At 44.8% G+C, this 17,352-nt stretch overlaps 2 protein-coding genes across 2 annotated transcripts in view; both read left to right on the top strand.

The window, feature by feature from the left end:
* LOC126991904 (uncharacterized) overlaps positions 1-17,352 on the top strand; it is a 43,283-nt gene that overhangs the window by 13,874 nt on the left and 12,057 nt on the right. The window contains exons 4-6 of the mRNA XM_050850555.1: positions 11,526-11,712; positions 14,336-14,445; positions 15,194-15,337. Coding sequence (XP_050706512.1) covers positions 11,526-11,712; positions 14,336-14,445; positions 15,194-15,337 — 441 coding nt within the window. The remainder of the gene's footprint in view (positions 1-11,525; positions 11,713-14,335; positions 14,446-15,193; positions 15,338-17,352) is intronic.
* Positions 1,924-10,053, top strand: LOC126991901 (tigger transposable element-derived protein 1-like). The gene is made up of 4 exons (XM_050850553.1): positions 1,924-3,329; positions 8,759-8,824; positions 8,971-9,030; positions 9,338-10,053. Exons 1-4 carry the CDS (start codon positions 2,181-2,183, stop codon positions 9,518-9,520), a joined length of 1,458 nt encoding a protein of 485 aa, XP_050706510.1. The 5' UTR covers positions 1,924-2,180; the 3' UTR covers positions 9,521-10,053.

Here is a 17,352-nt window from a genome sequence, read left to right on the forward strand (position 1 = left end):
AAAAGGACTACATTTGCTTTTTCATTTTCCACCTTCCAAGTCCTTATTTCACCCAGCACTTCCTCTTATAGTGTGTGTGTGTGTGTGTGTGTGTCGTCTCTCTCTCTCTCTCTCTCTCTCTCTCTCTCTCAAAATAACTACTCTATAGTACATAAAAAAAGTGAGACATTTTTCACTCCATATATTCTTCTTCTTTTTCTTCTTCTTTTTATTATTTCTAAGGCAGTTTTTACCTCTCCTCTCCTGTCCCTTTATCTTTTTCTGCTTCTACTTTTTTTCTTCATCTTCTTCCTCCTCTTCATCAATGGTTTTGTTTCCCCTTCTCTTCCTTCCTGTGCTGTGAAATATAAAACAAATAATGGTTTCTAAGGCACTTTTTTCCCTTCCCTCCTCCTGAACAGCCTCCCTCCACCCTAACACAGCCCTGCCTCCCTTTCCTAAATGTGCTATTTCTGTTTGTTTTCTAAGGCAGCGTTTACCTATCCTTCATATTCTCAGGCAATTTTTACTTATCTCTGTGAATTTCTAATACAATTTTTCCCTTCCCTCTTCCTGAGTAGCTTCCTTCCACCCTAACACAGCCCTGCCTCCCTTTCCTAAACTTGCTATTTCTATTTCTGTTTTCTAAGGCAGCATTGACCTTTCCTTGAATTTCTTAGGCAATTTTTTACTTATCTGTGAATTTCTAATACAATTTTTCCCTTCCCTCTTCCTGAGTAGCTTCCTTCCACCTAACGCAGCCCTGCCTACCTCTCCTAAACTTGCTATTTCTATATCTGTTTCTATTTTCTAAGGCAGCGTTTATCTACCCGTGAACTCCTTAGACAATTTTTACTCATCTCGGTTAATTTCTACGGCAATTTTTACTTCTTGAATTTGTAAGGCAATTTTTACTTCTTGAATTTGTAAGGCAATTTTTACTTCTTGAATTTGTAAGGCAATTTTTACTTCTTGAATTTGTAAGGCAATTTCTACTTCTTGAATTTGTAAGGCAATTTTTACTTCTTGAATTTGTAAGGCAATTTCTACTTCTTGAATTTGTAAGGCAATTTTTACTTCTTGAATTTGTAAGGCAATTTCTACTTCTTGAATTTGTAAGGCAATTTTTACTTCTTGAATTTGTAAGGCAATTTCTACTTCTTGAATTTGTAAGGCAATTTCTACTTCTTGAATTTGTAAGGCAATTTCTACTTCTTGAATTTGTAAGGCAATTTTTACTTCTTGAATTTGTAAGGCAATTTCTACTTCTTGAATTTAGGCAATTTTACTTCTTGAATTTGTAAGGCAATTTCTACTTCTTGAATTTGTAAGGCAATTTCTACTTCTTGAATTTGTAAGGCAATTTCTACTTCTTGAATTTGTAAGGCAATTTTTACTTCTTGAATTTGTAAGGCAATTTCTACTTCTTGAATTTGTAAGGCAATTTTTACTTCTTGAATTTGTAAGGCAATTTCTACTTCTTGAATTTCTATGGCAATTTCTACTTCTTGAATTTCTATGGCAATTTTTACTTCTTGAATTTATGAGGCAATTTTCACTTCTTTAATTTGTAAGGCAATTTTCACTTCTTTAATTTGTAGGGTAAATTTGTACCTATTCTTGATTTTCTGAGGCATTTTTTTCCCTATTCCCTTCCTAGATAGTTTGCTTGTTTTAGTTACCTATGAATTTCTACGGCAATTTTTACTTATCTTTGAATTTCTACAACAATTTTTACTTGTCTTTGAATTTCTACGGCAATTTTTACTTATCTTTGAATTTCTACAACAATTTTTACTTGTCTTTGAATTTCTACGGCAATTTTTACTTATCTTTGAATTTCTACGGCAATTTTTACTTATCTTTGAATTTCTACAACAATTTTTACTTATCTTTGAATTTCTACAGCAATTTTTACTTATCTTTGAATTTCTATGGCAATACAGTACCCTCGCGAGTTTCGCGGTGTTCGAGTTTAGCGATCCGCGAGTTTCGCGCTCAGTCCTAAATTCTTACCATCTCGAGTTTAGCGCATTATTTTCCCGAGTTTCGCGCTGTTTCGACAAGTATCAAACGCGTTTACGTGTGGCGTCACGCATGATGCCTCGACTCCCTCAGTTGGCTGGCGGTGTTGACTACGTGCATACGTGTCCTTGCCCTCTTCCACTAGCCTCTTGATATTTCTCCGCGAGTTTGCTGTGATGTCTGAGGACAGAGGAGGCACTGCAGCATGTGGCTCAAAGAAACCAATTTCGGTAAAAGGAAGCAGGCCAGAGAGGCAAGGTAAAAAGAAGAGACTGTTAAGCATGAAAGAAAAGGGGGAAGTGTTGAAAAAGCTTGATACTGGAATGGGACCTGTTGCCGTTGGGAACTTTTTCAACATTAGTGAATCTACTGTAAGAGGAATAAGAGCAAAACGTATTGAAATACAACGTTTCCTGAAAGATGCCCGGGGGAGCTCTGTGATTGAAGTTGCTCACATCACGCATCCTACAAGCAAGTTGATGGTGACAACAGAACACTATCTGAAGAAATATATTGAAGACAAAAATGATCGAAATGTCTGCATATCTTCTGCTAAGGCAAGAGAGAAGGCAAGAGAAATATATGCGGCAGTAGCACGTAAGTTAACCATTGATAATCCTCCACCTTTCTCTGCTAGCAGTGGTTGGTTCTCAAGGTTTAAGAAAAGACACTCGCTCAAAAGGGCACGATGTCTGGGTGAAGCAGCAGACGCACCTACACATGAGGTGGAAAGCTTCACTGATGTCTTGAAACAGCTGATCGAGGGCGGCGGTTACGATCTTCGTCAAATATTCAATGCAGATGAAACTGGTTTTCACTGGAAACAGCAGCCAAGATCAACCATAATCGCCAAACAAAAGAAGCCTAGAGGGCACAAGGAAAGTAAACAGCGTTTCAGTGTTCTCTTTACGGTCAATGCAACTGGTGACTGTAAACTGAAGCCACTTGTTCTCTACACCGCTGCTCGCCCTCGACCTTATCGTCACAAGGACATGAAAAATCTAAATGTGCACTGGGTCTCCAACAAGAAAGGGTACATGACAACTGTTACCTTCTTAGATTGGTTCGATAACCACTTCATACCCGAAGGAAAGGAATACTGCGAGAGGAACAATCTAGCCTTCAAGCTCATGCTTCTGCTGGACAACGCACCCGGGCATCCAACGTTTCTGAGAGGCCGTCATCCTAACTGCGAGGTCGTGTTCCTTCCCCCTAACACAACCTCCATAATACAGCCCTTGGATCAAGAAATAATCGCCAATGTCAAGCTAGAATTCTACAGGAGAACTTGGAAGAAGCTTGAAGAAGCACTGGACACTGATGATGTAAGTAGAACCTGCACACATTTGAGAGAGAGAGAGAGAGAGAGAGAGAGAGAAAGAGAGAGAGAGAGAGAGAGAGAGAGAGAGAGAGAGAGAGAGAGAGAGAATTGCACATGTAGCCTACAACTTGACGTTGCTCTGAACACACACACACACACACCAGTGCCGGATTTACCAAGTGCGGGGCCTGTAGCAGATTGATTTGATGTACAGATAATGACCGGGAAGTAATTGAATATTTTATAGATTTGATCTACATTCTACAACAACAAAAACAAAAACAACAAAAGTCTAATGTAATGTTTTATTTGCAAGGAGAAATATAAAATAAAAACTTCAAACAATGACATTCAAAGGTCTTTTCGACGCATTTTGATCTCTGCAAATTTGGCAATTATTTCAGAGGAGTTCAGTGACTTCAGAACGTCATTTTCAACATTCAGAAGAGTTAAATAGTGTAGCCGCTCTTGCCCCATCGTGTTTCGTAGGTAGTTTTTAATCAACTTCATTTTTGAAAATGATCTCTCTCCAGTACAATTAGTTACCATCATACATAGATAAATGCGTAACAAATTGTCAATGTTAGGAAACGTGGTATCAATATTGTTTTCTTTAATCAAAGTGAAATAGTTGAGTTCTGGAGAGGAGCAATCAACACCAATGTGCTTTACAAATTCTGAAAACTGAGGTAGTTCATCTTTCAATCCGTCTTCCAAATCATGGGGATATGCTTCTAAAAGTCTGTCAGCACTTTCTTGGATCTGCGCAGGTGTTAGGTCATGCAGATTTCGCAAAAACTAAACCGTGTGTTCAATTGAGTGTATGCCTTGCGACGTTGCTCCAGCGCAGATAGTAGGCTGTCCATTACTGCAAGAAAACTTCCACCCGGAATCGGTCTTTAGGTGATTGATTATCTATTGCATCTGGAACTGAACGGCCACTGCCTACATCCTCATCGCGCCTTCGATTTCGAGCAATTCTTCTTGTTCTTGTTGGTCGGTAATCCTGCACTTGAGTCAGGTTCTGCGCCTCTGACTCAAACGTATCGAATTGTTCTCTGAAATTCTGTAGAGATCCTGCCAAAGAGGCACACAATGCTGAAGCAATGTTGAGATCTTGCTGCTTTGCTTGAAGAGAGGCTTGAGTTGCCTGGAAGCGCTCCAGTAAGCTATTCCAAACAACCACTAAGATTCCAGTTTCCAACAACTCCATTTTCTCGAGGAGTCCATTTGCCTGCTGTCGACATTCTGCCTTTTGCTCTTGGTCATTCGCAAGTTTCTCCAGTGCCTCCTTTATAAAAGGAAAACACTCTTTAATAACCTTAATGGCATCAGCTCTTGCGGACCACCGTGTTGCAGAGAGCCTCTTTAGCACTCCACCACCTGCACGCTCCAGAATGGACCACCGGTGTGTTGAAGCAGCAAAGAATACAGGAAATCCCCGATATACGAAAGCTCGATGTACGAAAATTCGGATATACGAAAGTGAAAAATATAGGACAATTTTCGGTTCACGAAAGACATGCTTCGCATATACGAAAAGTACGACAGTTTCCGCGCCCACTGTTTCGTACCCGATGTCTATATCGGTCGCCGCGCGCCGTCAACAGCCTCACGCACACTCGCAGTGATTAGGCAGCAAGTGTCCATGTCCAGTCCCCTCCACTTCAACGCTCATCACTTAGCGTTGCCAGTTTGTGAACCCCTTGCTTCGACTCGAATCCGAAACACATCCCAGCCAGCGTGAGGAAACGTGAGGGTGATGGAGGGGTTGGGGGGGGGCTTGGAGTGGTGCGGTGGTGTACTGTTTGGCACGTGTTTCGGGCACGAGAGTCGAAACTGGCCTTTCACAGCTTGGGAAGTAAACATTGGCAATGTTAAGTGATGAGTTGTAGTGACGAGTTAGAGGGGATTGTCCTAACATATGTAATGCATTTCTATAACAGTAAAGGAACAGGAAATGGTAATTGTTTTTAATTATTTATGAGCCTTGCGTTTCATTGTATTGTGAGTAGTAAATTGCTTTTAAGCATAGTTATATTTAACTTTTTTTTTTTTTTTTTTTTTTTTTTTTGCTGGCGCTGGTCCCTAACCCCCCTATTTATTAACAATCCTATGGGGGAAATGGCTTCGATATACGAAAAATCGATAAACGAAAGGTTTTTTCAGTCCCTAACCCTTTCGTATATAGGGGATTTCCTGTACATAGATATTTTCAACAAAGTCAAAGAACTGAACTACTTCTGGACACGCTTGTGCAGCGCATACACCAACTAAATTCAACGAATGAGCATAGCATGGAACATATTCTGCAGCAGCACCAAATTTTTCTTTGACAAGTGCCTGTACTCCATTATATTTCCCGCTCATGTTGGACGCGTTGTCGTAACTCTGTCCACGGCAATCGGCAAGATTGATACCCTTCTCACTGGTGTACTGTACGAGGCTGTCGAAAATCTGCTGAGCAGTATGGCCTTCCATTGGCAGAAATGCCAGAAACCTTTCCACAGGCCCTGTTGGCTTGACATATCTTACTGTGAAACAAAGCTGGTCCGTGTGAGTAATGTCCGGGGTTGAATCTAGTGATATGGAAAAGTATTTAGCTTCTTTCAGTTCACTGACGATTGTATCTTCAGCTGCTTTTCCCAATATCTCGACTACCTCTTCGCAAATGGTCTTTGATAAGTAGGAAGTGTGCCCTTTTCCACGGTTCGCATGCATCTTGATGTGTTGGCACAAGAATGGATCTACAGTTGCAAGAAGCTCCAACAGTCCCAAATAGTTTCCGTTGCTAGGAGACCCTACTGTTTCATCTGTTCCTCTGAAGGCCAACCCTCTTTCACACAAGAACTTTATGACATTTATGATCCTCTCCAGTAGGGAACCCCAGTATTTCTTCTCGTCCTCAAGTTGTTTCGTCAGGGCAGCATCAATTTTTTCTCCATCTTTTCGGAGATTGATCAGGTACAGGACCGCAGCTTTGTGCCTCGAACTTAACTCGTGTCTCTCAATGAGCAACTGTGCATTTTTCCAGTCATTGAAACCTTCACAAAATACGTGCAATTCAGTGTTTGATGAGGCTTCTAGTTTGCAGATAAAACAGTACAAATTGCCTTTGGTCTCGCTGTAGCATAACCACTCCCTAAGCCGCTTTTCATTTGTGGTTTTATGTACATGAGTAAAATATTGCTTTTTACAATATCTTTTGCAACCTTCAGCCCCATAGAATCTCTTTGATTTGGTAAAGTCACTGTTCATGTGTTGACATTCTGAGCTGCCTCTTGCTGCCCATTTCCTTTTTTGTTCATATGTAAATTAAAGGCCACTCCCCCAAATCATTGGATTGAGCTGCCAGATCTGGAATGATAGGTGTTGGTGAGTAGCAAGGCTGTTGAGTTTCTATTGCCTTGGTTGGTTCCTGTTGTTCTTGCTCTGTAGTACTTGAGCTTGAGCAAGGCTGCTGAAGTTCCAGCATAGTATCATCATCATAAGTAGTTGAACCAACAGCAGATGGTGACGTAGTAGAAAAAAACGTTGTGAGTTTAGGCATTTTTTGCAGTAATTTCTGTTGCTCTTCTGATGCCTCTCTCTTTCTTCTGGCTTTCTCTGCTCCGGAAAGATATTTCCTTCCCATATCTCTGGCTCGTGAAGTCATTGTGAAGTCAGTCCTAAACAGTGCTTAAACAAGCACAAAAAGGGGAGGACACACTGGTCACCCCCACAGAGCTTCACACAGCTCAAAACACCACCAAAAAATAAACAGAGTAGTCCCCAGGGCCTGTCTTGCTCCTTCAAGGAAAACAACGGCGGGACACTCTCTCAACACCCACAGGTCATACCCCCAGGTCCACTCCACCAACACCAAAAAAACACAGGACCATCAGGAGAGAAATAACAGCAACACACTCCTCCTTCTACTCCTCCTCGGACTCCAAACACTCCTCACAGACTATGTACACACAAAAGAAAATAAACACGGGCTTTAACTGGTGTAGGGCAAGACTCAGCCACTACAGGCCCTCTCAAAATAAAATAAAACACACCAATCTCACTCACACACAGACAGACAGACAGTCAGCACCTCGGTGCCCAAGAACAAAGGAGGTCAAGCAGCCCCCTTAAGGCCTCACAAAAGCATATACAGTGCAAACAACAAGCACTCAAATAAGGGAGGATCTCTCTATCACTCCCAGTACCCCTAAGGGCAACTGCTGGCGTCAACACGCCCTTAGCAGCTCTCACTCCCAACTATTAACCGCCACCCACGGTTGACTTATACTCCCATCAACACAGGGGAGGAGAGACACCACCATCAACAAGGGCCAAAACTCCCCCAAATACTACTGTGTATGAGGCCTCAGCCAGCTTGTGTCACTGTTTACTGAGGGGGGAAAAGCACACAAAGGCAAGAAAGCCCACAACATTTACGTTAAGATTCCCCACAACAGTAAAGCAGAGAGCACAAGCCATACACGTCTATCTAGAGTGGTGGTAAGCGCGTCTCTGCCTGCCAGGCCTCTGCCTAGCTCGCTGCTCCCTCGCGGGTAGCCACATCGTGACATTACTTCACTTTCCTTCTTGCTCTCTCAATACACTCGCTACTAATTAGGTTCTATCATCACACACAGCCAAACACTTCTACACAACCCTCAACACTCTTACACGCACTTCAAATCCCCCAACAACACTACACAGCCACTAAACAGTTCACAAATTATCATACGCAGCATCCCACTTACACTCCCTATCCTCCTCCAACGCTGTCGCCTTTACAACTTCGTCATAAGGACTCACCTCACTAGCTACTCAACAAACACACCCTCCTCATCACCCACTCTCTCATCATCAACTACACACAATCCCCACCACTATTCAACTCCCGTAAACAACCTACAATACATACATGAAGGGTGCGAAGGGATGAAGGACCGGGGTCCCTAGTCCCCCTCACGGGCCTCACGACAGCCCGCGACAGCACACACACAAAGAAATATTTTCTTCCACATAACAAGTCCCCAATTGTTACAATTTATTTATTTATTTATTTATTTATTTATTTATTTATTTATTTTTTTTTGCTCAACCAAGCGCGGGGCCCTTGTGAAGCGCGGGGCCCGTAGCAGCTGCTACATCTGCTACTATGTTAATCCAGCACTGACACACACACACACACAGAGAGAGAGAGAGAGAGAGAGAGAGAGAGAGAGAGAGAGAGAGAGAGAGAGAGAGAGAATTGCACATGGAGGCTACAACTTGACGTTGCTCTGAACACACACACACACACAGAGAGAGAGAGAGAGAGAGAGAGAGAGAGAGAGAGAGAGAGAGAGAGAGAGAGAGAGAGAGAGAGAGAGAGAGAGAGAGAGGATTCAAGTGTTTATTACAAACCTGACAAATATTATTATCAACATCATTATTGTTTTTACTCTACAGATCCTTCTGCAAGTGGAGGAGGAGATTGACGAGCCAGACCAGCAGACAGGCGACCCTTCAGCAGAGGTTTGTACGATGAATGATGATTTGGACTCCTGGGTGCTTTAATTTGCTCAGAGAGAGAGAGAGAGAGAGAGAGAGAGAGAGGATTCGTGTTTATTACAAACCTGACAAATTATATTATCAACATCATTATTGTTTTTACTCTACAGCTGCAAGTGGAGGAGGAGATTGACGAGCCAGACAAGCAGACAGGCGACCCTTCAGCAGAGGTTTGTACAATGAATGATATGATTTGGACTCTTGGGTGCTTTAATTGCTCAGAGAGAGAGAGAGAGAGAGAGAGAGAGAGAGAGAGAGAGAGAGAGAGAGAGAGAGAATTGCACATGTAGCCTACAACTTAACGTTGCTCTGAACACACACACACACACACACACACACACACAGAGAGAGAGAGAGAGAGACGCACAGGCTACACATGCAGCGTCCTTGAAACGTTTCCTTGTGATGGCTAACACAATGATCATAATTATCATTATAAACATTATCATTGACATTATTGATATCACAATTTTACAGAGACAGCTGCAGGTGGATGATGTGCACGTGAGTGATGAGCCATACGGCCAGACAGGTGTTCATCCACAAGCAGAGGTATGTATGTTTGTGCGTACGTCTGGCAACGCTACTCATGCCCCCTTCATTACAACCTATGACATCGTACGTTTTTTTTTTTTTAACACTTCTTGTTGTTTAGGTTGACCCATCAGAGTTTATTTTTCATGTATTTCAGTCAGCCATGCCACTGACCACTGCAGAGGTTGGGGCCCCACACCACTCACAGACAGTGCAGCACACACCTGATACAACATTCCAAGCAGCGCCGCCAGGCAGACCCAAGCAGATTATGACTGCACAGACTTTCTTTTGTAATTTTAATATCAAGAAAGCAGTGGACTTAATGGTAGAATGCTGGCACTTTGTCAATATTGCAACGGTGAAGCATGGATGGAGGAAGGTTCTCCCGTGGGTGAAGACAGAAATGAGCGGCGGTGACAGGCAGCGCGTAGCGGCCGCTATGGACACGTTGCTTCAGGTGGCTAAAACGTTACCCATCACGGGGTATGAGAATGTCAGTGTTGCTGATATGGAAGTTCTCATTGATGGAGGAGTCGCTGAACGTAGTGCAGAAGACATGATTGATGATGAGGAGGCTGATGATGAGGAGGAGGAAGAAAAAGAGAAGAAAGATGAGCCAACAGTTCAGCAGTTAACAGAAATATTTGCAATAACAGAAAATTGAAGGAGGCCATTTACAAATTTGATTCAAATTCGGACCGACGTGAGACATGCATCCACACAATTCAAAAGGGATTAAATGAATACAAACTGATGTACGAAACCCGAGTCAACAACCTTCAACAAGCCTTGATCACACGCTACTTACGTAACCGTGACAAGCGAGAAGATATGCCACCTGCTGTTGTTGCTGAACATGATGATGGAGAGGATAATGATCTGCTTGTGGACAATGAAGTAGCCCCAGAGAATTTGGGTGACGACTTTGAAGGCTTCGTACTAGCCGACCAGGAGTGATCGAGTGACTGGCGACAAGAGGGCAGGGAATGTTTATTGTCATTTCTTTTCTCGTTCTCATTTTTTCAATAAAGTGTATCTCTCCCCATTATTCTTTGTCTTTGCAAGAACACTTTGCCCATTAACTGCAAGAAAAACATCAATTTTAACGTATGTATTTCGAGATAAAGGAGTAATATGGAAAAAAAAAGTCGATTTCACTCGCGGGTCGGAACGTATAAGCTGTTTTACATTGTTTTTAATGTTCGAGTTTCGCGATCCGCGAGTTTCGCGCTATGTCTCGGGAACAAAGTAAGCGCGAAACTCGCGAGGGTACTGTATTTACTTCTTGAATTTCTACAGCAATTTTTTCTTATCTTTGAATTTCTACGGCAATTTTTACTTATCTCTGAATTTCTACTGCAATTTTTACTTATCTTTGAATTTCTACGGCAATTTTTACTTATTTCTGAATTTCTACGGCAATTTTTACTTATCTTTGAATTTCTACGACAATTTTTACTTATCTTTGAATTTCTACGGCAATTTTTACTTATCTTTGAATTTCTACGGCAATTTTTACTTATCTTTGAATTTCTACGGCAATTTTTACTTATCTTTGAATTTCTACGGCAATTTTAACTCCTTGAATCTCTATGTCAATTTTTACTTATCTTTGGATTTCTACGGCAATTTCTACTTCTTGAATTTCTACGGCAATTTCTACTTCTTGAATTTCAACGGCAATTTCTACTTCTTGAATTTCAATGGCAATTTCTACTTCTTGAATTTCTACAGCAATTTCTACTTCTTGAATTTCAACGGCAATTTCTACTTCTTGAATTTCTAGGCCAATTTCTACTTCTTGAATTTCTACGGCAATCTAGGACAATTTTTACTTCTTGAATTTCTAGGACAATTTTTACTTCTTGAATTTCTACGGCAATTTTTACTTCTTGAATTTCTACGGCAATTTTTACTTCTTGAATTTCTACGGCAATTTTTACTTCTTGAATTTGTACAGCAATTTTTACTTCTTGAACTTCTACGGATATTTTTACTTCTTGAATTTCTACGGCAATTTTTACTTCTTGAATTTCTACGGATATTTTTACTTCTTGAATTTCTAAGGCAATTTCCCCTGCTCCTCTCCTGCTCAGCCTCTCCCCCTTACCAAGCCTTGTGTCCGCAGAGCCTGGACTACGACACGTGCGTCAACTCTGCCTGGCTGGACGAGGAGCGCACGCAGGGCTACATGTTTGTGGTGAAGAAGGACGCGACGCGCTGGCTGGTGGTGCTGCTCACGGTTCTTGTTGTGTGTGGGATTGACATTGCCATCAAGTCACTCTCCAAATGCAAATACTCCTGGCTCCAGATGTGTATCCTTGCTGCTGCTGCTGCTGGTGTGTGGGGTGGGGGGGACGGGTAGGCTAGGCTAGGTTGGGAAGGGGGACAGAAGGGGGGTGCTGTAGGCTAGGTTAGGTGTGGGAGTTTGGCTAGGCTAGGTTGGGAAGGGGGATGGGTTAGGCTGGGTTAGGTGTGGGAGTTTGGCTAGGCTAGGTTGGGAAGGGGGATGGGTTAGGCTGGGTTAGGTGTGGGAGTTTGGCTAGGCTAGGTTAGGAAGGGGTACAGAAGGGGGATGGGTTAGGCTGGGTTAGGTGTGGGAGTTTGGCTAGGCTAGGTTGGGAAGGGGGATGGGTTAGGCTGGGTTAGGTGTGGGAGTTTGGCTAGGCTAGGTTGGGAAGGGGGATGGGTTAGGCTGGGTTAGGTGTGGGAGTTTGGCTAGGCTAGGTTGGGAAGGGGGACAGAAGGGGGATGGGTTAGGCTGGGTTAGGTGTGGGAGCTTGGCTAGGCTAGGTTGGGAAGGGGGACAGAAGGGGGATGGGTTAGGCTGGGTTAGGTGTGGGAGCTTGGCTAGGCTAGGTTGGGAAGGGGGACAGAAGGGAGATGGGTTAGGTGTGGGAGCTTGGCTAGGCTAGGTTGGGAAGGGGGACAGAAGGGGATGGGTTAGGCTGGGTTAGGTGTGGGAGCTTGGCTAGGCTAGGTTGGGAAGGGGGACAGAAGGGAGATGGGTTAGGCTGGGTTAGGTGTGGGAGCTTGGCTAGGCTAGGTTGGGAAGGGGGACAGAAGGGAGATGGGTTAGGTGTGGGAGCTTGGCTAGGCTAGGTTGGGAAGGGGGACAGAAGGGGGATGGGTTAGGTGTGGGAGCTTGGCTAGGCTAGGTTGGAAAGGGGGACAGAAGGGGATGGGTTGGGTGTGGGAGCTGGGCTAGGCTTGGTTGGGTAGGGGGACAGATGGGTGATGGGTTAGGTGTGGGAGCTTGGCTGAGCTAGGTTGGGAAGGGGACAGAAGGGGATGGGTTAGGTGTGGGAGCTTGGCTAGGCTAGGTTGGGAAGGGGACAGAAGGGGGATGGGTTAGGTGTGGGAGCTTGGCTAGGCTAGGTTGGAAAGGGGGACAGAAGGGGGATGGGTTAGGTGTGGGAGCTTGGCTAGGCTAGGTTGGGAAGGGGGACAGAAGGGAGATGGGTTAGGTGTTGGAGCTTGGTTGGCTAGGTTGGGAAGGGGGACAGAAGGGAGATGGGTTAGGCTGGGTTAGGTGTTGGAGGTTGGCTGCTAGGTTGGGAAGGGGACAGAAGGGGATGGGTTGGGTGTGGGAGCTTGGCTGGGGACAGAATGGGTTGGGTGTGGGAGCTTGGCTGGGCTAGGTTGGGAAGGGGACAGAAGGGGGATGGGTTAGGCTGGGTTAGGTGTGGGAGCTTGGCTAGGCTAGGTTGGAAAGGGGGACAGAAGGGGGATGGGTTAGGTGTGGGAGCTTGGCTAGGCTAGGTTGGGAAGGGGGACAGAAGGGGGATGGGTTAGGTGTGGGAGCTTGGCTAGGCTAGGTTGGGAAGGGGGACAGAAGGGGGATGGGTTAGGCTGGGTTAGGTGTGGGAGCTTGGCTAGGCTAGGTTGGGAAGGGGGACAGAAGGGGGATGGGTTTGGCTGGGTTAGGTGTGGGAGCTTGGCTAGGCTAGGTTGGGAAGGAAAGGGGAGGATGGGATACACTTGGCTAGGTTAGCTGTGGCAAGTATGTTAGGTTAGGTAAGGGGAGTGAGGGGATGGGAAAAGAATAAAGATGCTGGTTACTCTTGCATTAGGGATTTGGACAGCATAGGGATGAGCTAGAGTAGAAAGAAAGTTTGCAGGATGGGTCAGGCCAGGCTGGGTTAGGTTAGGAATGGGATGTTAGAATGAAGATGCTGGTTCACTCTGTATGGAGTACACATCTCATGTGTGGGGGAGGTCCACTCACACAGCTCTCCTTGACAGAGTGGAGTCAAAGGCTCTTCGTCTCATCAGCTCTCCTCCTCATACTGATAGTCTTTTACCTCTCAAATTCCTCCGCCATGTTGCCTCTCTTTCTATCTTCTATCGATATTTTCATGCTGACTGCTCTTCTGAACTTGCTAACTGCAAGCCTCCCCCCCTTCCGCGGCCCCGCTGCACACGACTTTCTACTCATGCTCATCCCTATACTGTCCAAACCCCTTATGCAAGAGTCAACCAGCATCTTCACTCCTTCATCCCTCACGCTGGTAAACTCTGGAATAATCTTCCTTCATCTGTATTTCCTCCTGCCTACGACTTGAACTCTTTCAAGAGGAAGGTATCAGGACACCTCTCCTCCCGAAATTAACCTCTTGTTTTGGACACTCCTTTGACCTCTGTTCGGGAGCAGTGAGTAGCGGGCTTTTTTTTATATTTTTCTTTACGCCCTTGAACTGTCTCCTTAGCTGTAAAAAAAAAATAAAAAATAAATAAGGGATTTGGACAGCATCAGGATGAGCCTGAGTAGAACGGAAGTTTGAAGGCTGGGTCAAGCCAGGCTGGGTCAGGTGTGGCATCTTTGGATAGGTTAGGACGGGGAGTGGAGAGTGATAAAAAGAATTATGATGCTAGTAAATGATTAACAAATGAATACTGTCTTAAGCTTCCCACCAACTTTCCTTAGCCGGGCCTCAGACAGTGACTGCGGGGTGCAGCAGGAGGCGCTAACTCTCCCCTACCCGCTGTTTGTCGCGCTGAACATTGGCCCGGCGCTTGTGGCTGCCTTCCTCGGCTCTTATGTGGAGGTGAGTGTGTCCGGATATGCCTTGTTGGAGTAGACACAAGTTGAGTTAAGTCTTGTGTTGATCTTTTGAGTTTTATGTGAGGGTTTGTGTGTCTTTATTTCTCTGTTTTACACTAACTCATCCCTGTGCTGTCCAAATCCCTTATGCAAGAGTTGACCAGCTTCCTCACTCTCTCACCCCCTTCCTAACCTAACCCAGCTCCCCACACCTAACCTAGCCTGGCCTGACCCATCCTACAAACTTTCCTCTGTAGCTCATCCCTATCCTGTCCAAATCCCTCATGCAAAAGTTAACCAGCTTCTTCATTCTTTCACCCCCTTCCTAACCTAACCCAGCCCCCCCCACACCTAAGCTAGCCTGGCCTGACCCATCCTACAAACTCTTTTTCTACTCTAGCTCATCTCAATGCTGTCCAAATCCCTTATGCAAGAGTTAACTGGCTTCTTCATTCTTTCACCCCCTTTCTAACTTAACCCAGCCTGGCCTGACCCATCCTTCAAACTCTTTTTCTACTTTAGCTCTTTCCTGTGCTGTCCAAGTCCCTTATGCAAGAGTAAGCAGCTTCTTCATTCCTTCATCCCCTTGCAGCAGTACACAGGCTTTGAGTCAATGCTGTGTGATGCTGTTGCTCTCATGTGCCCAGCGATATCAAAAAGTAAGAAAACGTCACTAGCTCTGAAGCCACTATTTTTTGGACCATTCTGCGGCCCTCACTGACACTCCTTCCCTCCTCCCCTCCGCCTCACAGCCCGTGGCTGCCGGCAGTGGCATCCCGCAGGTCAAGTGTTACCTGAATGGCGACAAGGTGTCCCGCGTGGTGAGGATCAAGACCCTGATGAGCAAGGCAGTGGGGGTGACCTTCTCTGTGCTGGGAGGCCGGGCCGTGGGAAAGGTGGGTGACTGAGCCGCAGAGAGAGAGAGAGAGAGTGTGTGTGTGTGTGTGTGTGTGTGTGTGTGTGTGTGTGTGTGTGTGTGTAAGTGTATGAATGGAAAGTCTCAGTTGAGTGTTCCTGATAGCAGACTAGCTCCATGGTTTGAGGCCAAAGGTCAAGTGATCCTTTCAGGTACTGCAAATCATACTTAATTTCTTCCTAAACAAGAGCAAAGTGTTAAACCTGGCCCACAGAATTTTGTTAATTATTATTATTATTATTATTATTATTATTATTATTATTATTATTATTATTATTATTATTATTATTATTATTATTAAAAAATGGGATTGCAGCACTTATGAGCCTCCATCGGCACACTTGTATTCATATTAGCTAATACAACACCCAAAAAAAACTCCTACAAACACTGATAAACATTTACTAGGTTTATGACAGACAAATATGAGAAGATTTCTGTACTGTTTCTTAACATCCATTAGTTGTGAACAGCATGCAAATAATATTTTCCACCACGGACAAGTGTCCACTTTTCCAGTCAGTCCCTGTCTGTCACGCTGCCAAACACTGAGGACCACATGGAGGCTGAGAAGTCTGTGTCTGGCAGGCTTTCCAGTGTCAGGATAATCAGCAGGGTTGTTGTGGGGGGTGTTGTGGAGACACATTGTCACTCCTATATTAAAACATTTTGTTAACCAAGTTCACATATTTGGCAAGGCTTTCCTAGGAGTTGTGAGCATTTCCAGGGGTGGTTTTATGAGCCCGGTGGTAGTTTGATCCTTCTTCTGTAGCATGAACCTTAAAAAACACTCATTAGAACCTGATTGACCCCCTCTTTGACCTTCAGAAATAGCCGATGTGAGAAGCCAAAGTGTCTTATAATACCGAGCACAATGAGATGGCTTGGTGCTCACAGGAGGTGGATCTACGGCATCATGCCTTGGATACATTGCTTGTGGAGCACTGGGCTAGATTCCCCTGACGTGCCCTGCTGCTGGGATGTTAAGAATTAGACGAGGCTTGACACACCCATTGTTGGCTGTGGTGTAGTACTTGCTGCTCTTTAGGTTCAGGTACAGGACGAATTGAAGGTCTGCTAGAGCACATGCCCCAGACTGTACCTTACCACCTCACCCAGCGGACAAAGGAGTTACTGGTACAAGGCTGGAGCAGGAATACCTGCCTCTGAACACAGTCTTTAGTGGTGTCTTCCATGCCATATTGCCTCCCCCAACTTCTGAGTCAGAGAAGCGCAGGAGCCCTAGGTTTGGAGTTTTGTATCATTTCCTCAGCCTGCGGGTGTCCCACAAAGCCCAAAGCTCTAAGGCTGTGCTCCTTGGTGACCTTCAAAGAACCACTCCCAAAAAGTTAAGTTCCGTCCTGACAGAGGCTCCTTGCAGAACCATGACCATGACATGTTAGTGAAATCTTGTACTTGAAGACTCCTGAATGCCTTTCCAGCTAAGAACTTTAGGTTGTCTTCTGTCAAGCCTCTTCCTGTGGCAGATTGGAATTTGGCATCAAACACGTCCAAAACCTGTGGCCATGGAACCTTCTGAGGCAGTGTGTGCGCCCTTGCTTGGCAAATGCATCATCCCAGCAGACTGTGGGCCAAGCATGAGGCTCCTGGCTTCCATGAACACTGCAGGCAGTGACACACTTGGAACACCACCTCACCAACACTGAACTGTGCCTGGAAGAGTAGGGAAAACTTGTCATTCAGAACTGAGTCCGCGCCCTTCTTCTCAGCTCTCTTTATTTTCATGTCTCGGAAACTAAGGGAGAGCTGCCTTGAGCCCTGGTGATGCTCCATGCTGCCAGTATTGTTGAGAATTTCCCCTGACATTTCAGCTTTGCTCATTGTTGAGGAGAGCATTGGCCGGGGCCTCACTCATGATGGGCAGCCTCACCTGAGGTGGGTCGTGGTCACTTGCCACCCACCACTAGACGCACACTTGATGAGAATCTGGTGTTTGGCTTCATGATGTGATTTTTGTTCAGTACTGGAGAGCAA

The sequence above is a fragment of the Eriocheir sinensis genome, unplaced genomic scaffold (genome assembly GCF_024679095.1).
Source record: "Eriocheir sinensis breed Jianghai 21 unplaced genomic scaffold, ASM2467909v1 Scaffold36, whole genome shotgun sequence".
Classification (NCBI taxonomy): domain Eukaryota; kingdom Metazoa; phylum Arthropoda; class Malacostraca; order Decapoda; family Varunidae; genus Eriocheir; species Eriocheir sinensis.

Excerpts from the sequence above, each read along its gene's own strand:
- LOC126991901 (XM_050850553.1), top strand. The coding sequence starts at position 2,181 with ATGTCTGAGGACAGAGGAGGCACTGCAGCATGTGGCTCAAAGAAACCA. Across the intron at positions 3,330-8,758 it reads AAGCACTGGACACTGATGAT|ATCCTTCTGCAAGTGGAGGA; the intron begins GTAAGTAGAACC and ends TTTACTCTACAG. Across the intron at positions 8,825-8,970 it reads CAGGCGACCCTTCAGCAGAG|CTGCAAGTGGAGGAGGAGAT; the intron begins GTTTGTACGATG and ends TTTACTCTACAG.